Source organism: Nomascus leucogenys, chromosome 1a (genome assembly GCF_006542625.1).
Source record: "Nomascus leucogenys isolate Asia chromosome 1a, Asia_NLE_v1, whole genome shotgun sequence".
Taxonomy (NCBI): Eukaryota; Metazoa; Chordata; class Mammalia; order Primates; family Hylobatidae; genus Nomascus; species Nomascus leucogenys.
The window spans coordinates 35,475,294-35,500,294 of record NC_044381.1 but is presented as its reverse complement, the minus strand read 5'-3'; the positions used below and the strand labels follow the sequence as shown (position 1 = coordinate 35,500,294).

The window sequence follows — 25,001 nt, the reverse complement described above, 5'->3', positions numbered from 1 at the left end:
AGAGTTCCTATCTTTAAGTAGCCTCCAATGAAGTCAGGAGAAGGGCTGTAACAGAGCTGTAACTGAGAGACAAAGGAACATAAAGAGGGGAACAAGGGAGAAAAGACTGTTTGGGATATGAGGAATCAAGGACGACTTCCTAGAGGAAGTATCTTTGAGCAGGGATTGGAAAGCTGAGAAGGATTTTAACAGGTAGGCATGGAGGACAGAACTTCCGAAGTTCTAGTGTCAGGGACGCCCTGAGCCGAAGCAGAGAGTAGGACAATGTGGTGTGCTCCAGGCCTAGGGAGCTGACTGGCAGAGGATAATGCACATGGGCGTGTGGGGAGAATGATGGAAATTGGAGAGAAGGCTGGAATGTGGGCTGGGACCAGATCGCATCCATTTAATATTAAGACATCACATTATGAAAAATCTTGGCCCTTTAGAAAGAAATAACATCATGCTGGTAGACCACAGAAAGACAAGCCCCAAATAACTGGAAAAAGGATGACTAAAGTTAGAAGAAAAAAAAATCAACATGATTTTTAAAAATCAAATATGTGTAAGGGTGTGGGGAAAAAGGTAATCTCATGTGCTTCTGGTGGAAGTGTAAATTGGCCCCTTTGGATGGCTCTTTGGCAGTCTTTTAAAGCTAAAAATATCCATATTCCAAAATTCCACATGGAAAGATCTCCACACAATATGGCCGAGTGAAAAAAGCAAGTTGAGGAGTAATACAGCCTGATGCCATTTATGTAAAATAACCACATGGACAAACACACACACCCCAACACTGTGCTTTCTGTGGGTGCATATAATATGTATATGTTTAAACTCTAAAAAGAGAAGACATTCGTATATTGTGTGATTTAAAAATTAAGTAAAGGAAGAAAGTGCGAAGGCGGCTCAGAGCTGTTTTATAAGGGCGAGGGAGAGCTGTGTTTGGCAGTGGGCTGAGGGCGTTCTCAGTGTCTGCGGTGTTCCGCTATGCTGGGTGACTTTAATTAAAGCTTTGCTGCCAGGAACAAGGCAGAACACATGCCATCCTTTGTCCTCATTGTCTGATTTTTCTCTTTTCAGTCCTTGATCAATATCACCCATGGATTCATGAATTTCTCGGACATTCCTGAGCTGGTGGGGCCTCCGGTTGGTATCTACAGCTGCCCCAGAATGTGGCTTTTACCCAGACGCCCCTGTTGAAACAAAGTCGGGTTGCTTTGGAATCCTTTTAGTTCCTGAAGCGTAGCGCTAGAATATATCAAAGTAGAATGGAAAGAAAGCTTTGCATTTTTTGAAAAGTTGCTTTCACATTAATTTGATCATGTGGAAAGTTGTGTCCAAAGCAGTGGAAGCTTCCAGCCCTGTGCACCAGAAATATGTGTCATGGAAATCAGAGAAAGCTAAGTAACAAACAAATGACATCTGTTGCACACTTTTGGCCTGCTTTTATTTACATTATCTTATTTCACAGAATAGGAAGAGCCTGGAGACACCTTTCCTTGTGCTCAAGGGAAACTGGAGCACGAGGAGGAAATGGACTCATTCTAGTCTTTATAGCCCCATTTTAGAGATCTGGAAATTATCTGTGTGTTAATTTCCAGATCTCTAAAATGGGGCTATAATGTATATAAGAAATATACATTATTTTTGGCCAGATATGGTGGCTCACACCTGTAATCCCAACACTTTGGGAGGCTGAGGCAGGCAGATCACAAGATCAGGAGTTTGAAACCAGCCTGGCCAACATGTTGAAGCCCTGTCTCTACTAAAAATACAAAAATTAGCTGGGCATGGTGGCGTGTGCCTGTAATCCTAGCTACTCGGGAGGCTGAGGCACGAGAATCACTTGAACCTGGGAGGCGGAGGTTGCAGTGAGCCAAGATCGCACCACTGCACCCCAGCCTGGGTAACAAAGTGAGACTCTGTCTCAAAACAAACAAAGAAAACCCAAAGTATACATTATTTCTGCAAGTTGGCAGAGTTGACTCATGGCACAATGGCCGTAAGACGAGGGAAGCTTCCTCTTACAGCCTGTAGAATAAATCCTCATTGCATCTCCCAGCGTCTGCTGGTCAGCAGCGGGGAAAGGAAGGTGCTCTGGCCTTAGGAGCCTTGGGGTTGCAGCCCCATCTTCTCCACACACCACTCTGAGCCCCTAATTCTCTTCTCTGATGACACCTCACCAGGCTTTGAGGCAACTTGTAAGAAGTGAGGGATGTGAACTGCTTAGCACACTGTGATGCTCTGTGCAAGTCATTGTGGAGACAGGTTTATACCTTCACAGCTGTGCAATGCCGATGTCCCTGCCTCTCCTGCAGATCCCCATGAGGTTGCCCTGAACCCCATTCATCCAGGTCCAGGGGAAAATCTAGTGCTGCCCCAAGATTCCTGCAAATATCTGCAGACTCTTCTGGCACCAGGTTTCTCCCCTGCTGAGTGACCTCATTGTGAGCCATCTTCCTGTCTCCTCTGTACTGCATCCATTTGATTTCTATGAAAACAAATAATCCAAAATACCTCAATAATGAAACCCTAGAGCAAACCAGCTAACAAGTGAAAGTTTCTTCCCGAGAGGTCTTTGTTTTCCCCAAGCTATTGGAGGTTTTGGGTATTAGGTGGGTGGATACTGAAGCAAAACACAGACGGACTAAAACCAGAGATTGGGCATCCCTGTCCTCACAGTCCCTGGGCCTTGTCTGCCTGCATTACCATGCCTCCACCCCTTCTTTCTCTTCCTTGCTTTTTTTCCAGTCACTGTCCTCCCCTTGGCAAATCCAGACCATCACAGGGCCCCTTCTTCCCTAATGCTGTGTCAATCCGTCTTCCCAGCTGTGGGAACATGCTGAGGCCTTTGGAAGGGGCTGGGAGGGAAGGGGTCCTGCTGACTCTGGAAATGCTGTTCCTAATCCAGCGTGCTCTGTCTTTGGCATGTCACAGGGGCCGGACGGGTTGCCTGGGCTGCCAGGATTTCCAGTAAGTACCACCCTCGCCCTCTTCTATCTGTGCCCTGTGGCTGTGATCATTCTGTTCCTTCCAGCTGGAATGGCATTTCCTCCATCTCTGCATGACTGAGCTCCTGTGGCATCTTGTTCATTAACTTTTTCTTGGTTCTCCCACCTGGAAGTGTCCCCTTCTTTAAGTCCCATAAGGCTTTATTGTCACCACTCCTGTGGTTCTTTTTCTGCCTTAAATAACAGTTATTTGTGCCCTTGTCTTTTTTTTCTTGACCATCCTGTGAACAACTTGTGGAGGGCTGGATCTTACTCATCTTTCTCTATCCAGGACCAATCAAAGCCTGAAACAGCAGTTGGCTTGCTATGAATGAAAGTGGATGAGTCAAGCATTTCAAGTAGATAAATCCCTAAAGAGAGAGGATGATGGCGATGGAGGGGGCGCAAAGGAGGGAACCATGGAATAGACATCTAATAATTAATCGTCTGTGTGCACCCCATGGGGCTTTCACCATGGAAGGTGAAAACATGCTTCCGTGTAGAAAGAGATTAGTTTTGTCTAAAAGTTTGAGCCTGTCTAAAAGTAAGGCTTGGCTTCAGTGTGGGACCTGGTCGATTTCTCCAAAGCACTGCAGCTCTGAAAGGCCTAATGCCAACGGGTGACATGCACTGCTTCTGGATAAATGAAGGAAATGTATCACAAATGTAATAGAAATTTGTTCTTGATGGCGGAATGATCAGTGGCCTCATTTTCTATTTCTTTATAATGTTCTGAACGTCTTATTTATTTATTTATTTTAAGAAGGGGCCTCACTCTGGTCATCCAGGCTAGAGTGCAGTGGCTCACTGCAACCTCTGCCCCCTGAGCTCAAGTGATCCTCCCACCTCAGCCTCCCGAGTAGCTGGGACTACAGGCATATGTGCCACCATGCCTGGCTAATTTTTGTATTTTTGATAGATATGGGGTTTTACCATGTTGCCCAGGCTGGTCTGGAACTCCTGAGCTCAAGCAATCCATCTGCCTCAGCCTCTCAAAGTGCTGGGATTACAAGCATCAGCCCCTGAGCCTGGCTGATTTTCTGAACTTTTTACATCTTCTGAAGGCACATATCATATGATAACACTAAAAATACTGCTAACTAGATGTTATAAAACAAAAGAGAGAATGGCAACCATGACCATGATTGTGACCATGATTGTGACCATGACTCTGACCATGACTCTTGGTTAGCAGAAGAAAAGGCCAAATCCCAAAGCTCCAGCCCTGGCTTGGCTGCTGCAAGACCTGGGGCACGTTTCAGAGGACATTTTCCTCTAAATGAGTGGCCCTGTGTTACTGAGGGAGTCCCAGGCTCTGCAGGAGAGCCTCCAGGACCTCCACTGCAGGGAGTAAGGAGGGGGCCAAATAGGCACATTCCAGGCCACTGACCTTCAATAAGGGAAGCTTCACTGGACATATTTGTATATATTAGGCTTTCATTTAAGACTTTATTTGGGGGAAAAAAAGGAAAGAAAAGAGTTTCACTGCTAAACAATAATAACAAATAGTTGAAAGCCACTGCTGTAATGGGTAATTCACTCTTTCATCCAGACAAGACAGGAACTTGTGAAAAGTTAAAATAGCAAGAAAGTGTTGAAATGCCTTTTTGAGGCAGATGTGGCTGTGTGAGTCATTGTCACAGGCATTCAGTGTCTGTTGGAGTTGAGAATAGGTTGCTTCTGGCCACATGTGTGGATTTGGCTCTGCAGAGGGGTGGGTGGGCATTCCTATGGGGGGATGGCATGAGTGCTGGTGCAGAAGCAATGGAGGAGTGCAGAGAGGCTGCAGGAAGGGAGTCAGCATGATGGTGTGGGAGATGAGATGTTGACGCCTGGCTGGGATGGGCTGGGGTGCCAGGCTAAGGTACCTGGGTCCCATCTCATAGGTAGTGGGGAGCCAGAGAAGGGGTGGGAGTCGTGGAAGGGGATAGTGGAGGAGGCGGGCTGCAGGGTGGCCTGGAGGAGCTGTGGGGCAAGCAGAGGCAGCAGGCCCAGATAATAGGCTGGATCAGTAGTGCCCAGTTGGAGGAAACCAATGTTCAAAAAAGTGTGAAGCCTCAAGGCCTCTTAACACTCAGTGCTATCTTCTTTCTACCAGACCGCAATTTCTGGACCACTTAAGGTTAAGAAAATGTCATAGATAATCGTGACTTCCACCTGCCTGGGGGAACTATTCTACTGTTGAGCCCCTGAGCCTGGCTGATTTTCTGAACTTTTTACATCTTCTAAAGGCACATATCATATGATAACACTAAAAATACTGCTAACTAGACGTTATAAAACAAAAGAGAGATAGACACTGGCTGGGATGGGCTGGGGTGCCAGGCTATTCCCATCCAGCCAGTGTCTATTCTACTGTTGAGAAAAAATATATTTCTGATTGGTTTATGCATTTTAATCTTAACAAACAACCAAATACTATATAACAATTCCTTCCAGGGCCCTAGAGGACCAAAAGGTGACACTGGTTTACCTGGCTTTCCAGGACTAAAAGGAGAACAGGTAAGAGGGGCCCAGGTATCTGGGTGGGATTGGGCGCTGGAATTTGCTAAACATTTCGGACTGGCTGAAAGTAGCTATTAACTTTTTTATTCTTTGAGATACAATTCACATACCATAAAATTCGCCCCTTTAAATTGCACAATTCAGTGATTTTTGGTGGGCTCATAAGGTTGTACAACCTCATGAACCACTCTGTAATTCTAGAACATTTTCATCATACCAGAAAGAAACCCCATACTTATTGGCAGTCACTTTCCAGCTGTTAACTTTTTTAATCTCCAGGTTCTCTATGAGACGAGAAGGTACGAAGTGGGTAGTGAAATTGATTTTTACCATAATTTGGAAAAAGAACTCAACTCAACACTCCTTTGTTCTCACACACACTGTGCTTTGTCTAACCACCTGCTGGGCATCCCCATTAGAACGTGCACTGCCTGAGGACAGGCATCCTGCCAGCTTCTTTTCCATAGCTCCAATACTAATACGGGGCCTGGTATACAAATGGTACTGAATACACTTGTTGGACGAAAGCATGTATAATTAATGATTAGAACAAATGTTATTATTTATAAATTATAAGTTGAGCATTCTGCAGTTGAATGACAATCTTGGTCCAAAATCTACGGAATAAATACTTAGCACACAGAACACTTCCTGAGAACTCCCAGGGTACCAAACCTATTGTTGTGCGTGTATTCTTTTGTGTTTGCCTCTTAGAATTAACTTTCCAGTTGGTTTTATAGATAAGGGGGAGAGTGACGTCCATAAACAGATTAATGTATTCACCCATCCATGTATATACTCATCCATCTTTCGTCCACTGACCCCTGTGGTGTGCCAGGCAGTTTCCTGTGCTAGGCATAGGGATATAGAAATAAGATGAGGAAGAGATATGCGAAGAACTAACAGAGCACATGCTTACAGCTGGAATGGAGCTCTGTGCAAAGCCAGTGGGAGCACTGTTCAATCCCCTGAGCCTGCCATGGGGAGTCAAGGAGGGTGGGTGTGCTCTGTGGGAGGGGGGAACTTAAGCTCCTCTTATTCTTCTCTCCCCCTACCATTCTATAATAAAATGGTCTCCAAGGAGGAGAGGGCTCCAGGGCATGGAGGGCTTGGTATGCCAGGTGAAGGTTTGGCATCACATGGGGATGTGTCTTGGGATGCATTTGCTGCCACAGGCCTGTGGAGATGGACCAGGGCTGGCCAGCTCAGGCTTGGGAGGAGGCCCAGTGAAGCAAGAGCATCTCTTGCTTTAAACACTCTGTTTAAACACTCTGTTTCCTATGTGGTGAGGTCAGCTGGATCTAGAGGGACGGACGTGACATCCCCGCCCTAACCTCCTGCCACCTTGAATGACTGGTCCAGGCAGCCAGGCGGTTCTGCTCTGGCCATTGCAGCGAACGCGCTTTCTCTCACTCTGCTTCTAATGCTTGTGCTTGCTTCTTCTCCCTGCTGGCGTGCTCAGGACTACCTTTCCTCACCAGTGGAGTGGTAAGATCTAAATACCAGGTGTGGGCATAGGGGGATGGAAGAAAGAGGCTGCTCTGCTTGCTTTGATGCCACTGTCCTAGCTACTCCCAGCCCCATTGAAGAGAGACTTCTGTGTGGCTCAATCCTGCTCCCCAGGGGCCAGCATTGAAGTTTAGGGCCAAAGCCTCAGAGTCAGATAGAAGGTTTCTGCACCTGGCCTTGTTCTCTGGACAAGCATCTTCTCAGCAGCCTCTAGCATAGTAGATGGCTCCGCTGAGGACAGGATTGGGGGCAGGATCCTGTGTTCTTGCCACCAGTCTACCCATCACTCATTCCCAACGTCTGGGATAGCTTTGCCTAACTAAGTAAGTGTTTGCAAAGGAGCTTAGAGTTTGGAGGCAACGTTGCATATGGAGACACAAGGCCTCCATGTTGACAGAGGCCTCTAGTTTTTATACCATCATCTCTTTCCTAATTTCAGGTGTTTTAACAAGAATAAGTATTCGTGGTGGGAACAGATCTCAGATTGAGTTGCTAGGAAAGCAAGCTGTCAAACACGTTGGGAGCCAGAGGTTCCTTGAGGGCACCATATGGCAGGAGATAGACAGGACCACACTGGGGCTGGATCCTGGAGGGTTGAGAGTGAGGATGCAAATCTGTTATCAGTGGGAGCCCTGAAGGGGCATGGAAGACAGGACTGTCCTGTGCCTTAGGACAGTAACTCTGATGGTGCATAGAGGGAATGGCTGAGAGAACATTCATTCATTTAGGAGGCTGTTGCAATACTCTAGCAAGAGGTAATTTTGCAGCAGTGGAGTTTCAAGTAGGATGAAGGCAAGAGAAACAAATTATGGCTGCAGGTCTCTGTACAAGGTGGCAAGGAGGAGTCTCTGTACAAAACTCTCTAGACAAGGTGGCAAGGAGGAGTCCTGACTTCGAGATGTTCTCTGAATTGCAGGGTGAGAAGGGAGAGCCGGGTGCCATCCTGACAGGCGACATTCCTCTAGAAAGGCTGATGGGGAAAAAGGTAATTATGTCACCAGACCCTGCAGGCACATATGTGCCCCAGCTTCGCATCTTTGTTTCTGTCCCAAACAGTGACAAGTACATATCTTCCTGTTTTAGGGTGAACCTGGAATGCATGGAGCCCCAGGACCAATGGTAAGTCAGAGCATCTCTCAGCTGGATTTGGACTGGAGTTTGAAGCATTTTTCATACTTTGATTTGGTTAGATTTAGTTGTCCCAGTTATGAAAATTCAAAGGTGTGGCAAAATGTACCTATACTAGGGTAAGGCTAACTACAATTAAATAAATACTTTTCAGTGATTTAACACAATAGCAGCTTATTTCTTGCTCCTGCAAAGTCCACTGTGGTTGTTCTCAGCTTGGCATCTCTCCTCCAAGAAGTGACTCAGGGATCCAGGATGCTTCCATTCTGTGACTCTGCCATCTTGTGGATTCAAGGTTGCACAGGAGCTGGCAGGCTGAAGTTGGGGAGGGGGAAGAGATTGTGGAAGATAATAAACATCACTTCTGGCACATTCCGTAAGCCAAACCCAGATGCTTGTGGCCTCAGAATATAGTTTAGCTGTGTGTCCAGGAAGGAGAGGTACACTTGCAGTTATATCACAGAACTTGCCAGCTAAAGATGACCAATTTCCCAGGAAACCCTCAAAGGAACCCCACAAAACCTCTCTGGGATTTTTTATTCTGGTTGTGAATATGCCACTCATTTGCTGTGAGACCTTGTGCAAGCCCTCTTCTCTCTCTGTACTCCTGTTTTCCCATCTGCACATTGAAGGGACTGAATTAGTACTAAATGATATTAGGGCCCTTCTGGCCTTACGGCGCTGGGAATCCATAACCCATCTGGGCTTCTGAGCAGCTCTCGCCATTTCTCTCAAGGGTGAACCCTAAACTTACTTCCCTGTGTAGACATTCTCTGTGGGTCAGACTGTACTGATGCTTCACATAGGTCATCTCATTTCATCTTCACAACCCCAAGAAGTGACTCTCAGAATCCCCATTTTATAGATGAGGAAACTAAGGCCCAAGGAGGTTAAGTAACCTGCCCATGTGACACAGCTTGTAAGTGGCAGAGTGGGGATTTGAGGCCAGCCTGTCAGGCTTTAGGTCCAGTCTGTTCTCAAATGAACCTCACCGCCTCTAATGAATATTTGAAACATTGAACATTTGAAACATTTTGGGCTGGAGAATTGTATACAGGTTTGTTTGGTTGAAGTTGGATCTCAGGTGTGGGGAGAAAGGACCTCACATTTCTGTAACAGACTTGTATCTTTGAAGAATGGCCTGTAACTTTTGAGGTGAATCCTTCAAAAGACCTTCTGAGGCCTTTGGTCCCTGAAGTTAGGAAGAGTGGACACCCAAAATCAGGCAGCTAAGACAGACTGAGAGATTCTTATGTTAACTACTGGTTAACCACCTACTAACCTCCAATACTGTGGAAAATACAAATAGTTAGTGGTGGGGGCCAGCAGGCTGCTGCAGATGCCATGGCGGTGGTTCCTACTGAAGCCCAGCTTGGACACAGCTTGCCAAACACAGGCAGTAAGTGGCACCTTCTTCTAATTTGCATGAAGGTGCTGTATGGGCTAGCCATGGCCCTAGTGACCAGTGTAGCTTATAACTCCTTCTCAAATTCACTAGTGTCCTGTTACACTAAGTGTAGACCATGCACCAGCATCACTGACATCACTTGGGAGCTTCTTAGAACTATAGAACCTCAGGCCTCACCCAAGACATACTGGATCTGCATTTTTAACAAGATCCAGGTGATTCTTAACACAAATTGATGTTTGGGAAGTGTATTAGTCCATTCTCATGCTGCTATGAAGAAATACCGAGACTGGATAATTTATAAAGAAAAGGGGTTTAATTGACTCATAGTTCCGCATGGCTAGGAGGCCTCAGGAAACTTACAATTGTGGTGGGAGGCATCTCATCACAGGGCAGCAGGAGAGAGAATAAGTGCCAGCAGGGGAAATGCCAGACACTTATAAAACCATCATCTCTAGGGAGAACTCATTCACTGTTATGAGAACAGCATGGGGGAAGCTGCCTCCATGATTCAATTACCTCCCACCACGTCCCTCCCATGACATGCGGGGGTTATGGAATTACAATTCAAGAAGAGATTTGGGTGGGCACACAAAGCCAAACCATATTAGGAAGTGTTGCACTAGAACCTACCAACCAAGTGGCCTGTGCTCTGTCAACCCCATCTGTCTTGCTTTTCTTTCCGTAAGAGTAATACAGACTAGGTACTTTACGTACTGACTCTGTTTCAACTCAGTTTTTATTTGCCACTTTTCAGAGCATGGCTATGTATGTTAATGGTAGGAGGAAAAGCGACTTGGAGTGCCCCAGGCTTAAACCAGTCATTCTTCTGGGAGACACAGCAGACCCAGCTACAGGGTTGGAAAGGCACAGACCGAGGGTAGAATGTGTTCTAGGAAGACGTACATCATCAGTGGTATTGTCAACCAAGTAGTTTGCATCCCAGACACTAGAAGGCAGGAGGATTCCTGAAGGTTGCAACAGAACAGTGGCTCTAGAAGCCTGTGGTCCTGGAAAGACAGCACTGAAATAGGGCCCATGGTCTGGAACTCAGCTGGATGACTGGGGTGTCAGACCAAGACTCTGGTTCCTAGGGGCAGATTAGAGCAAGGAAGGAACCAAATCCTAGAGTGGGTTATCAGGCCAGGCTGACCTGAGGGGCGAGGCAGGGCTGCGTTATTCAGAATGGGGGATGCGATAAGCCCTGGGACATAAGACCTAGGGCAGAGGTCCACGTTCTGGGCTGGCCCACTGCCTGGCTACCAGGGAGCTGCAGCCCTGAGCTACTGACCTCTTGCTCCTTAGTTAACCCTGACTGCGAGGGGCTGGGTCCAGAGTCTGGGGTGGGTTGGAGCCTGTAGGAAAGCAGGGGATGGTGTGGGTTGAGCAGGTGCTTCTAGCTGAAAGCGGAGAGGCTGGAGACAAGGAGGCCGCAGGCAAGGGCTTCTGCCTGGCTCCCTGCCCTCCTTCCTCCTGTCAGTGGATCATCGTCACCACTGCCTGCAAAAGCAGGCTTGCAGTCCTCATTTCTCTGAACCCAGACTTTCTGTTCTTTTCTAATCTGACATTTGTTTTGCCTCTAGGGGCCCAAAGGACCACCAGGACATAAAGGAGAATTTGGCCTTCCCGGGCGACCTGTAGGTATCAGTGTTCATTGGACAGGCTGGAGGGGGAGGACACATGGGCCAGGCTGGTCTGTGGGCAGAGGGTTTACTGAGGCGTGTGCTGTGGGTTCCAGGGTCGCCCAGGATTGAATGGCCTCAAGGGTGCCAAAGGAGATCCAGGGGTCATTATGCAGGTGAGTCACCCTGGGGATGGAGCCGGAGGTTGGTGTCGAGAGAGGGTGAGAGAGTGGGGGGTCCACAGAGCAGGGCCTGTGGACTGAATGTTCAGGAATATTGTTCTTCTTCCTTGACTGCCACTGCCAAAAGTCCTCCCACCCAGCCCTGTCCTTCAGCTCCCTCTCAGGAGGGTCCTGCCACCTAAAACACCTTAGTGGAGAATAGACTTTCTTGTGTAGGACCCAGAGGGAGTAGGGGAGAAAGGGATCTGGTCATGCTCAGAAAATGTGGTTCCGAATCCCAGGACCTCTAACTCTAGGGTAGTGTCACCTCTCCCCTCCTTTACACAGTCCCAGGGATCGCTCACATCACTAGGGGCTCAGTGAGTGCTGGAAGTCAGTATCAAAGGCAGATCAGCTACTTAGGTGGGGCCTCGCAGGTTGGCAAACACTGGGCAGCAGCAGGGACCCTGGTCTAGAAGAAAAAAGCCAATGTTTATTCAGCAGCTGCTATGTACCAGACACTGTGTAAAGTGATTTTAAGGAGAGTTTCTCATTTAGTCTTGGTGATAACTATTGCATGAGACACTATGCAGGGATCTTGTTTTACATAAGAGGATACTGGGGCTTCTAGTAGTCAAGGCACCCACCCAAGGTGACCCAGATAATAATCCCCAAACCAAGATGTAAACACAGCTCCAAGTCTATTGCTGCTTCTGTTTGTGCCACACTGCTTTTGCTTTGTATGCCCAGAAATCCAGAAATACTATTTTCCTGAAGCATTAGGGGTTGACTCTCACTCACCAAGCCCCCTGGAACTGGCAGGTAAACCAGACACTGATGCCTTCATTTAGAGTGATCAGTATACCTTCCGCATGGGCTAAACTCTTCATGCCTGCCCTCAGAGCCTCACCTCTCCTGCTGCAAGCTCCTGCCTCTAGGCTTAGAGGAGAAATTGTTGCATGGTATTAAGGCCAAGCTGGCCTCACTTTGAAAATGACTGTGCTACCTAACAAGAGTTTTGCATTTATGCTTGCATTTCTGAGACACATTTCCTCTGGCAATATATCACATGAGAGACCCCTGCAGTCCATTCCCACCCCTATACTGATAATGCACTGATAGGGAGGCCTTAGGCTCAGTATCAATTGGGAGTCAGAATCTGAGTTGCAATCTCAGTTCTGCTGTAAGTTGCTGTGTGGTCTTGAGCAGGTCACCTCCCCTCTCTGGGCCTCATTAGCTGCATGTATTAACCAGAGACAATACTTGTTGCCCTGCCATCTTCCCTATGGTTTGTTGTGAAGATACAGTGAGGCCAGGGACATAGAAGTGCTCTGTGGCTCCCTGAGCAACCTGCGAGAGAAGTTGGTTGGCTTCAGCAGACCCTCCTTTCCTTCCTCTGGAGGAAGTGTCCTGTGGCTGCCCCTGCACTCACAACAACCTGAACTAATGGAATGGCCTTTTTTTCTTCCTTCAGGGCCCACCTGGCTTACCTGGCCCTCCAGGCCCCCCTGGGCCACCTGGAGCTGTGATTAACATCAAAGGAGTAAGTTGGCATGCAGTGGGAAGACCTTCCCGATTGGCCTAAGCTGGAGTCAGTTGTCCTGTTGACCTCACCTCTCTTGTTTTCATTACCCACAGGCCATTTTCCCAATACCCGTCCGACCACACTGCAAAATGCCAGTAAGTAGCAATCACTGCCTTAAAGAGCAGGCTTTGGCATAGATAGCAACTCGGAGAAAAAGATCAGTCTTTGTCTTGGGCCCTTTCTATCCTCAAATGTCCTCTCTGATGTCTTCTATCCCCTAAGTGTAGACTCTCAAGTGACTAGAAGCTTTTAGATAACAGATCGTGGCAATGAAATATACTGGATCTTCTAAGGGTGCACACACGGTGAGGTGCTTCTTTTCATACAATCTAAAAAGCAGTGTCTTTTGTTACTGCGACCACATTAGCTTCGTGCTTGGAGTAGTATAAAACTGGGAAAAATAGACCCCTTAGAAAACATAGATGAGAAAACAAGCCATGCCAACCCATGATCTTTGCATTGAGAACTTTGGGCTAAAATCTGTAACTAACTATGCTGCCCTTTCCCAGTGATCACATCACTGCACAGCACACAACACTGACAGACAGGGCTGATCTCTCCCACTTTATGATAATGAAACAAACTGTGACTCAGAGAAGCTCACTGGCTTGTCCAAGGTCATGGGACTTGACTGAGCTGGGACCATAACTCAGGTCTCCTAACCACCAGGCAGCAGGTGCAGACACTGGGATTCTGAGAGGTCAGGCACTTGCCTGGCCCCCTAGCCATTGAGAAGGTCTGTCCCTGATTTTTTACCCATAGGATGAGAGTCAGATTTCTGTGAGAAAACCCAGAGGAGAGGGTGGGCCTTGTGTACAGGCATTAGTCATAGAACCATGCATAATCATTCTCTCATTCATTCAACAAATATTTATTGAACACTTACGTAGTGCCAAGGACTCTTCTAGGCCCTGGGGACTCAAGGGTCAACTAGACGGATGTGGCCTCTGCTCTCAGGAGCTTGCAAATTACGATTTAGAAATATTCTTTGAGGTGAGTTCATAATTGATCCCTGTTGGAGGTGATGCTAAGGCTTAGGTCAGAGCCTTCAAGATGATGCAGTTTGGCTGCGTATTTGCGCAGACATCTGGCTAAGTCTAAACGTTGAGGCATCCAAGTCTGCAGCCCAGGGCCTGGGAACTCTGGCCTAGAGGGCAGGACCCACGTATGTCAGGTGACTAAGGGGCTCCAGGCTCTACATGGAGACAACAGCAACCCAGTATGTGTTTATATCCATGGCCTGAAGAGAAACATAAAATATCAGTGCTGGAGTGACCTTCCTGGGCAGTCGCTGTATCCCACCTCCTTATCACACAGGAGAGACCACACAGCCCAGAGAAGCAAAAGGCTGGCTCCAGGTCACACAGTGAGTTCGTACAGAAGCCTCTCCCAACTAACATGATTTCAGGCCTCAAATAAGCCAGCCACAGAACAGCACTTGACAAATTTTAGAGTGCTGTAAAAATGCTATTGCAATTATCATGACCTGCACCAGGACCTCTAGCAGTAACCATGGCCTTTGGGGGTTGTGGGGATACCTAAAAGAAGGAAAAGATAGGCTCAAAGCATTTTTAGTAAGATTTTTTACTTCATATTGCCTGGCTAGATACTAGAGGAGCTGGGTCATGGACATTTCTTGTCCAACTCTCAAAATGGACATTTTGAAATGGAAATGCTTCCTCCTACAGCCAGCATTTCATGAGCCCCTTCTAGTTTCAGCTCCTTCCAACACCCTAATCGTTTACAGCTCATGTCTGTAGTGGAGAAACTTTATCAGCATAGCCTGCAAGATAACAGCTTGGAGCTGAAACCTTCATCCTTAACTTAGAAATGTTTTTCCTGGTAGATTTCGTCCCCACTCCCATCTTTCCTTGGTGGCCCCTGAGCAGCTTGTGACCCTCCACCCATAAGCACAGAAGGATTTTGGCACCATACAGATGACTTTGATTCTACACATCAATCTGGAAGAAGCCAGGTTTCAAGTGGCTTTGTCTTAATAGAGAAGGAAATGCAGGAATCTGGGGAAAACTGGGAAGGAATATTATCTAGAACAGCCTGGACTCCAGACCCCTGAAACTTAATGAGATGTCCAGAATAGCCACCCCCCAATCTAATGATAACCCCCTTTGCTAATTACCTGCCCATGATGTTCATCTTTGATTAGATGCAATAGCTAAGCTAATGGCTGACCCAGTTTCACGGCTGGGCACGTCACTTGCTCGGATGCTTGACCTTGCACATGGATCAATCCCAACTGATAAGAAAGGAAGACAAGAATGTTCACAGTTGGCCAAACCACCACTGCCACGATTTGTTGTCTTAAAGCTTTGGGCTTCCTTATGGCTGAGTTTTTTGGCCATTAGGCCTCAGCTCTGTCTCCCCAGCTCAACTACATCATGGGTCTCTCAGTTTAAAACCTGGGACATCTGTGCATTGACAACTCCTGGGGACTCAGGGCTTTGGGGGACTCCAGAGCCAAAGGAAGGCCTGACTGTGGCATTGCCTCTTTTGTCACATGCCCCCTGGACAGTGGCTGCCTGTTTCTGCAAACACCAGGGCAGAGCTTGCAGTGCCTGACCTGGCCTTCCTCTCTTTCCAGGTTGATACTGCTCATCCTGGGAGTCCAGAGCTCATCACTTTTCACGGTATACACTCCCTTCTTCATCATTTGTTTCTCTGGGACATCTTTTTGAGGAAGATGATTTTCCTTTGCCCAGTGCTGGGCTCAGGCTAGGTGGTCAGGAAGGTCTAACTGGATGCTGTAGGGTTGGGGGTGGCAGCTGAGCCAAGGCTGTGGGGCTGTGCACCTCTCTTTAGTTTGGTCACACATGTGTCTATTCTGCTCATCTTAGCTGAGCCTCCTAGTTGGCAACAAGCACTCTGTTCTTTCAATTGTTCGTTTGTTCGTAAAACATTCACTGATGCCTATTCCTTACTTGGTATGATCCGCACTGGGCTGAGGCACATTCCAAGAGCCTGGGAAGCGCTGTTCCTGCGTCTCAGGCTCTTGGAACCTGTTAAGTGAAACTACTTTAAAAACAATTGTAGTGCAGTATACCAAGAGCCGATCAGGGAAGGGCCGTGGGAGCTCAGGAGACCCTTGCCTCAGTGTCCATGCAACTTTGTAAGCATCTCCTGGGAGCTTGTTAGAAATGCAGAACTTCAGGCCCCACCCTAGACCTGCTGAATCAGAACCCATGTTTTAACCATCTCCGAGGTGAGGTGTGTGCACAGCAAAGTGTGAGAAATGCTGGCTCAGAGGGTTTGATTAGTAAATGTCAGCATGTTCATAGCCACATGCAGGAGCTTTGCTATGGCACATCAGAGAGGGACAGGCCAGGGGATGGGGCCTGCAGGTGAGCAGTCACTCTGGTCCTCCTGTCCTCACACACCCTGTCACACCACTTGGGGTTTAAATAGGGGAAGGTCTTTTTCCTTCAATATTCGCCTTCAGCTTGGCTGCGTCACCCTGGCCCACCAGGTGGTGGTCTCCCTGATGATACCTGGCCCCGTGGTTTTTCTGTCACTTCTGCTTACCAAGCCCAGCCTGTTTCCAAACTCTATGCTTAGATTCAATTCAAGGCTCCCCCTTCCCCTGGTGCAAGGTGGACCTTGGGGAGCAGGGGATGGAGCTGGATTTGTTTTATCAGATCCCCAATTGTTCCTCTTCCCTGTGAGCCTCCCCTGGAAGGAGGGGGAGGGAACAGATCTTTCTGGATGTGACAGCTCCTAGTGAGCAATCATCCTGCTTTACTGTATGCAGCTACTACTGCTCCGGTTGGTGCTGTTGCACTTGCTGTCTTTTCTGATCACTGCTATCTGTGGGGTCAGTATGGGTGAAGGAGGCCCCATGGGCCCCACTGTGCAGGTCGTTGGTCTCACACAGCATTCCCAGGGTTGGAGAGGCCTCGATAGATGTAGTTGCCGCTCCCTACTGACTCCCTGTTGACACCATCATGCCTGTGATGCTCATATTCCCTCCCCTTCATTGAGAAAGCCTGAGCTCCTACCCTCATCTACACTTTGTGGCCCCATCTCTAGGCTCAGGAGCATTGGTTGGTTGATCTGTCACACCTCTTGGGAACGAGGAATTCAAAGACCTAGCATCCACCCTACCCATCGAGGTGGGGAAAGGGAACCACTTCCCTTCCCAAGCAATGATCTCCCAAAAGGCTTTCTTCCATGCCCCCTCCCACATAAAGAGTTGAGGGGAAAGGTGGGGATGGAATGCCAGTTCTGCAGAAACGGTGTTTCTCACTAGTCCTGTGGGGATGTACAACACTGCATGGTGGGCATTCTCACCACTTTATAAGTAGAAAACTTAGCGCCCTTGGTTGTCCTGTGCAGACACTCTTGGGAGAGCCCTCTCCTTCCCTCACACCCCCACGCTGCACAGGCCTAGATGAGATGAGTCTGGAAGATTGACATGGTGCTGAGTCTCTGTCTTCATTTGTGGCACTGTCCAAGCCAGGGTTAGCCGCAGCCTCTGCTGCGCTCCCGGGATGCGCTGCTGGAACCTCAGTGAGAGCACATATTTCATCTTTCCTTGCGTTACTGTGAGCTGTGTCTGTCTCCCAGTAGACTGAGCTTTTCAAGGTTGAGAATGTGTCTGAAGCATCTACCTCTGCCCTCTTTATGATTTTACACTTGCTGATTTCTCAGGAGGGCTTTGTTTGAGTGGACTTTGCTAAATGAGCTTGGTTTGAAAACCTGTCTCAGAAAGGTTTTATATAGAATGAAGGTGATTTTCCATTTTTTTAAACATGTATGTGTTTGGTGGCAGGTGTTAAAGGAGAGAAAGGATCCTGGGGTCTTCCTGGCTCAAAGGGAGAAAAAGGCGACCAGGGAGCCCAGGGACCACCAGGTATTCCAGCTCTTGTTCTCAATCTTGCCTTTGATTTTTTTGCTCCTGAGAACAAATGCAACTGAGAAATGTGACCTAGCCAGAGGGTAAGACTAATGACATTCCACCCTGACCACAGGCTCCACTGGTTTCTAGTGAAAACCAAGCATGGGCCTGGCATGTCCAATGGGGAACATTGTCAGGAGAGACCAGAAAATCCAATCATTCATCTTTTATATGCAAAACAAGGTCCAAAGAAGGCCAGGGACCTACCTGGGATCCCACAGTGTCTGGGTTGAGGGGCCCACAGTAGCACCTGTTTCTGCTTCCAAGCAGACTCTGTTAGCCAACCCAGTGCAGGGTCACATCCACTAAGATGTAACTGTGGTTGCCAACTTAGAGACTTTTATTTTAAAATTTCTGAAATTACAATCGTGAATTTTACAAAGCATTTCTTTTTCAGGTCCTCCACTTGATCTAGCTTACCTGAGACACTTTCTGAACAACTTGAAGGTGAGTGTTTCTCTATTAATATTTGGCCTGTGTTTTTCATGTTTTGGTTTATGTCAGAGACTGAGTTCATCCCACTCTTACTGAAATATTCCTATGTTCTCTGCTTCCAGGGGGAGAATGGAGACAAGGGGTTCAAAGGTGAAAAAGGAGAAAAAGGAGACATTAATGATGGCTTCCTTATGTCTGGGCCCCCAGGCCTGCCCGGAAATCCAGGCCTGGCTGTGAGTAGAGACCCCTCCAAGTCATCTTCCCCAAAGACTTACAGCTTTCCCAGAAGCCCCCAATGGGACTAGGCAGTTAGGGCTAGTCATTGTACTATAAGCTGAAGGCAGAGCTTTGGGATCAGCCAGCTCTTTCCCCATCCTTGTTGATTGATGGGGAGGTTGGCTGAGGTCCCTGGAGAGAAGGTAGCTGGCCAAGGCCACATGAAGGTAGGTAACTTCCAGGCCATTAGTCACACTGCCTTATTCTTGAAATTGGTGGAAAATTCACGCCACACAAAGAATGATTAATGGTGAATACATCAGATAACAGAAGCAGAATGGAAGGTAAGGGAGATATTTTTAGAGGAGCTATTTGGTTCTTCTGAAATTTTATCAAAGGAGCTCCTAGATAGGTGTGGTTTTCCTAGGATGAGAGGTTTTTCCAGGTGAAAGGAGAGAAAGTCAAGCTGTGCCCCCAACAAGAATATGTCCAGATCATTGACCTTTGGTCCCAGAGCTCACCATAAGGGTAGAACCAGCAAAGCCAGGGATCAGAGTTCTGCCTCTAGCTCTGCCTGTAATTTGCTTCATGATCTTGGGCAAGTCCTTTCACTTCTCTGGGCTTCAGTGTCTCCATCTGTGAAATGCAAAGGCTAGACTAGATGATCTCCAAGGTCCCTTCTGCCTCCAGGGCTCTCTGGGGTTCTCTGTAGAGTCATTCAACATAATGACTGGGCTGCCATCTTGGAGGCCTTACCCCACCTTGAATTGTGCCCAGGATTGAGGATAGTAGTAACAATAGCTGGTGTTTATTGATTTCTTTTAAATATTCTCATAAAAGGACTAGATGGGACTTCTAGTGATGAATGATGCTTTCTCTCTGTTATGGTGTGCTTGCCTTAACAGGGCCAGAAAGGGGAGACAGTCGTTGGGCCCCAAGGACCCCCAGGTGCTCCTGGTCTGCCTGGGCCACCTGGCTTTGGAAGACCTGGTGATCCTGGGCCACCGGGACCCCCGGGGCCACCAGGACCTCCGGCTATCCTGGGAGCAGGTTAGTGCTGTAAACAATGCCCTTGTTCACGCTGTCCCTACCATTGTGTTCAAGGTCACAGCATCTGGGTGGCTTGTCACAGCTGCACTGCCTAACAGAGGGCTTTCCTGGATACCACCTTCTTTCTTTTTTTTTTTTAATTGAGATATAATTTGCACATCATAAAATTCACCCACCTAAAGTGTCTAATCCAGTAGTTTTTAATATATTCATGAAGTTATGCACTCATCACCACTGTCTAATTCTAGACCATTTTCATCACACCAAAAAGAAATTTCATACCAATTAGCAGTTGTTCTCTTTTCTCTCTTTCCCTCTTCTCCACCAGATCTGGGCAACCACGAATCTACTTCTGTCTCTGGATTTGCCTATTCTGCACATTTCATATAAATGGAATCATATAATATATAGCCCTTTGAGTCTGGCTTCTTTCACTTAACACAGTGTTTTCAAGGTTCACACATGTTGCAGCACGGATTTTATTCCTTACTGTGGCCAAATAATATTGCATTGTGTAGGATATACATTTTGTTTATTCATTCATCTGTTCATGGGCATTTGGGTTGTTTCTACTTTTTGGCTATTATGAATAATGCTATTATGAACTTTCACGTACAAGTTTTTATGTGAACATGTTTTCTGTTCTCTTCAGTATATACGTAGGAGAAATTGCTGGGTCATACAGTAACTCTATGTTTAACTTTTTGAGGAACTGCCAGACTGTTTTCCGAAGGAGTCACAACATTTTGCATTCCCACCAGCAGTGGCAGTGTATGAGGGCGTTCCAATTTCTCCTCCCGTGTTATGGTATCCTCATTATATCTTTTTGATTATAGCCATCCTACTTGGTATGAAGTGATATCTCACTGTGGTTTTGGTTTGCGTTTCCCTAATGACTAATGATGTTGAGCATCTTTTCACATGTGAGTGGAAACTTCCTGGCTGCTTTGTCAATGCCTTAGGGGTGTGAGAACCTGCCTTAATGACCAGCAGTGGCTGGAACTCTGTATATAAAAATCTATTCATACCTTAGAGCCTCACCTCCTCAGATGCAAAATTGGTGAAATTAAAGAAAATCTCTATATAATGAGCATATATCAGATGCCAGGCATTTTGCTAATCACTTTACTACGGTATTTTATTGAAACCTCAGAACAACCTTTAAAAAAAGCATTAACATCCCCATTGTACAGGTAAGGAAAGTGAGGCCCAGAGACATTTAGGAACCTTTCCAAGGTCACACAGCTAATAAATGACACCAACAGGATTCAGACCCAGAGCAGTGTAGCTCCAAAGCCTGTGTTATTTCTACTATGTCCATTGTAGGAGAGAATAATAGCAGCACTAATAGCATGAAGGCATACTTTTTTGTTGTTTGGCTTGGCAGGAGCCAGGTATGGTGGAAGCATGCCTGGAAAGAGACCTACAGAGTCCTTGGCATAAGGAAAGCTTTACACAGGAGGTGACTTTGGGGCTGGGGCTTTGACTTAGCCTTGGATCTTTTGGCTGCAAGTGATAGAAATGTAACTCAAAATAGCTCAAGCAAAGGGGAAATATACTGGGTGTGAAGGAAGGAGTGAACAGTCAACTTGTGGGAGAGGTAGATAAGCAGCTGGACCTCAGGAACAGCCAGAGCCAGGGACTCAACCCCTGCAAGGATTCTCTGGCCATCTCTTGTCTCCGCTTCTCTCTGCATGCAGTTTCATGCTTCCTCACCACAAACCACATCCTCTGCACAGCGGGAAATATGGTTACTGACAACTTACAGCTTCCACTGTCAGCTAGAAATCTTGAACTTCTTTTACTATTTTAGTTTGAAAAGTCCTGGGATGGAGAAGTCCTAGAGAAGGGTCCTGATGGTCCTGACTTGTGTGGGGTACCCAATCTTGGACCAATCCCCTATGACCAGGAGGTTGGATCACATGAGAACATGGTAGCTCTTTCTGGAACCAAATGGTTGTAGAGGTGAAGGGAAGGTCCCAAGAGAAAGAGCTGAGGACACTGGTCCTACAAAGGAAGAAGGTGCTGAGTGGATGGAACCATAGGTGCCCACACAGCCATGAGGGAGGAGTAGGACTATAGGAGGTGGAGGCATATTACAGGGTGAGTGCAAGGTGGAGAAAATCTGTTGACCACAGCAACACTACATTAGGGCTCCCGGGATGCCTTGCTGCATTGAGCAAGGATTGCTTCTCACATAATGTATAGCAATTCAGTTTACAAAACACTTTCATGGCCGTTATCCCATGTAGTCTTCACAGCAACCCTGGGAGGAAGATAAAACAGATATTATTATAAAATTCATCTCATGGATGAAGATACTGAAGCTCACAGAGGTGAAGAGACTTACTCAAGGTCACAAATTCTATTAGCAGGCATGGCTGGGATCCAAATCTGAGTCCACTGGCCCTCTATCCACTAGACATTTGCCACCTATGTGTGGATGTTCAAATCCAATGTTGGAACTGAACATTTGCTTGCAACGACCTGAAGAATTGTATGATTTTACTGGGACTTGTAAAAACACCCTTAATTCTGCCAAGAGCTTGGCAGATTTGGAGGAGTTGTCGGGGGTAGGGTGAGCAGAGGATGAGAGAGGTAGAAGAACAGCCAAAGGAATAGTCGTAATTATGCTACTTTGTGTTTGCCTAAAGTAAGGGCTTTTCAGTTGAGGCATCATAGACTCCTAGAAAGTTCAAGGATATACCTCCAGGATTTGTCATCCCAGTAATTTTTTTTGTAGAATTGTGTGTGTGCATTTTTCTGGGAAAGAGGGCAATAACCTTGATCTGATTTTTAAGGGCACAGTGACTCTCCCCTGGCCGAATGAATGCTGTACATGTACAATTTTCAAAGCACTCAGTTCTCGCCACAGCCCAGGGAAGAAGAAATGCATGTTTTATATTTTGCAGATGAGGAAACAGCTTCGGAGAGCTTGCTGTTTCCTCAAGATCACACAGCTAGGAATGGACAAACTAAGGACTTGAGTCCATGTCTCTGGCCCCGAGGCCAAGGCTACTGTCACTGCACCACCCTGGTCTCCTCCCACTCCCTAGAGCCTTCTCTTCCTCTTTCTGAGCCTGCTTCCTCTGTTCAGTGTCACATGCTTGTCTCTTGGCTGAAATAAGTTGTATGAGTCAGGACATTTTTGAATGCAAGTGACAAAATATTCGACTTAAACTGGCTTTTATAAAACAACCACAAAAGGAATTGATTCACTTATGAAACGGAAAAGCACTAGCCATGGCTTCATCCAGGGTAACAATCAAGAATCCCAGCTCTTCCCTGAACCAGTCAATGTGGCCTAAGTCACATGCTGGGGGGCAGAGCACCCAAGATACAGGTGGAAGTTGGGATGCTTTGTGGCACTGTGAATGGGGTTGAACACACTTCTTTCCAGGAGTTAGCTGATACCTCAGACATTTTTCAGAGTGTGGTTTTTGTATAACTTCTCTTTTCTGTTTTGTCTCAGCTGTGGCCCTTCCAGGTCCCCCTGGCCCTCCAGGACAGCCAGGGCTTCCCGGATCCAGAAACCTGGTCAGTATTATTATCAGTATGTAGTCATCATTCCATCTGGGATGGATTTACTTAAAACTCTGGCTACAATCTCCTGTGTCTGACATCCCTTGGGCATCAGGCCTTCATGACAGTAGGCTTGGTGCAATTCCATAAATAGTAGAAGGGATTTGTTATCTATTTGGGTGACTTATTAAGTAAAAAGACATGAAAAACAAAATCATTTATATGTAAGTTCCACCATTTGAATCCTTAATTGACTAAGTTATAACAAGAACCAATCATATTACTTTTTTTTTTTTTTTTTTTTTTGCGGGATGAGGGGTGGACAGGGTCTCCCTCTGTCACCCAAACTGGAGTACAGTGGTGACATCACGGCTCACTGCAGCCTCAACCTCCCTGAGCTCAGGTAATCCTCTCATCTCAGCCTCCAGAGTAGCTGGGACTACAGATGCACACTACCACACCTGGCTAATTTTTTTTTTTTTATAGAGACAGGGTTTTTGTTACATTGCCCAGGCTGGCCTTGAACTCACGGGCCACCAAGGTGATTCTCCCACCTTGGCCTCCCAAAGTGCTGAGAGTACAGAAACGAGCCACCACGTCTGGCCACCAATCATAGTATTTCAAAAAGCATAAACCTGCTCGGGTGCGGTGGCTCACTCCTGTAATCCCAGCACTTTGAGAGGCTGAGGCAGGAGGATCGCTTGAGTCTGGGAGTTCAAGACTAGCCTGGGCAACATAGCGAGATCCTGCCTCTACAGAAAAATGTAAAAATTAGCTGGGTGTGGTGGTGCATATCTGTAGTCCCAGCTACTTGAGAAGCTAAGGTGGGAGGATCACCTGAGCCTGGGAAGTCAAGGCTCCAGTGAACCATGACTGTGCCACTGCACTCCAGCCTGGGTGAAAAAGCAATACCCCATCTCTAGAAAAAAAAGAAAAAACAAAACAACAAAAGCCCAAGAGCATAAACAATGTTACAACAGGTCCTTGTGCTGGTCAGATTTACTTGGATAATTCAGTCTTCTCCATTCTGCCAAAGAACATCTCTGGCACATTCGTTACCATGCAGTTAATTGGAACGAGACATGGCACTCCAAGATTACTGTAATGCACAGAAAAATGGACAAATACTTCACAAGGATGTCAGGAGTCCCAAAATGCTCTTTGATCTTTGCTGGATGTTAGCTGCAAAATTTGGCTGCCAAAAGAAAGAACTGTCCTACATATGATGGAATTCTGATATTTGGTTCCCTTGGGGGATATCTAAGTCATTTTGATGCACAAAGCCATTATCTTCAAGGCTAGGTGAAAATTAATATTTTATAATCTTTCTCAGTTACAATGAAAAATAAAAACTCTCTTGGCTGATATTTCTTTGAGATTTGATGCTATTCAATAGATTTTTGTAGCTTCTGTATGTGCTTCTAGATATGCCAAATGGCTGTCTAATCTTTGGCATTTTTCTAGGCAGAGAAATTACAGTCCTCCATTTTCTATCATGCATTTAATGTAACTACGTAGCTAGACAAACAAGATTTGAGACCTTAAGTATAGTTGCTCACTTGCTTGCCTTTCTTATTCCAAATGAAAAATTTGAAGCTCTTCAAGGACCAGCATGAAGTAACACCATTTAACCATGTTAGTGCCACCAAGTAGCTTAAAAAAATAGAAGTGGTAAAACTTACCAATGCTTTTGCTAATACCCAAACCAAAACAAAGATAACTCCATTGACAATTTGTAAGTGTCTTTATACTCACAGAATATTGTCGTTTTTGTTTTAATTCATTTATTATAGATTAGATTTGTGTTTCAAACTATACATGTTTTTGTTTTATCAAGACGAATGCCCTTTAGTTATTAATGAAGGTATATACCTCTATCTGGCACATTAACAAGCCTTTTTATTGAGTATCTGGGGATGGCTCCTAGTTGAATTTACAGAGAGGCCAGGTTATCAGATGGTGCCATTGCTCTAATGATA

The 25,001-nt window shown here is 46.5% G+C and overlaps 1 protein-coding gene across 1 annotated transcript in view; it reads left to right on the top strand.

The window, feature by feature from the left end:
* Positions 1–25,001, top strand: part of COL15A1 (collagen type XV alpha 1 chain) — a 132,204-nt gene that overhangs the window by 98,040 nt on the left and 9,163 nt on the right. The window contains exons 22-36 of the mRNA XM_030794822.1: positions 1,063–1,128; positions 2,920–2,955; positions 5,412–5,474; positions 7,903–7,971; positions 8,070–8,105; positions 11,106–11,159; positions 11,261–11,320; positions 12,780–12,848; positions 12,944–12,985; positions 15,490–15,535; positions 17,674–17,754; positions 18,197–18,246; positions 18,357–18,467; positions 19,356–19,500; positions 22,973–23,037. Coding sequence (XP_030650682.1) covers positions 1,063–1,128; positions 2,920–2,955; positions 5,412–5,474; positions 7,903–7,971; positions 8,070–8,105; positions 11,106–11,159; positions 11,261–11,320; positions 12,780–12,848; positions 12,944–12,985; positions 15,490–15,535; positions 17,674–17,754; positions 18,197–18,246; positions 18,357–18,467; positions 19,356–19,500; positions 22,973–23,037 — 993 coding nt within the window. The remainder of the gene's footprint in view (positions 1–1,062; positions 1,129–2,919; positions 2,956–5,411; positions 5,475–7,902; positions 7,972–8,069; positions 8,106–11,105; positions 11,160–11,260; positions 11,321–12,779; positions 12,849–12,943; positions 12,986–15,489; positions 15,536–17,673; positions 17,755–18,196; positions 18,247–18,356; positions 18,468–19,355; positions 19,501–22,972; positions 23,038–25,001) is intronic.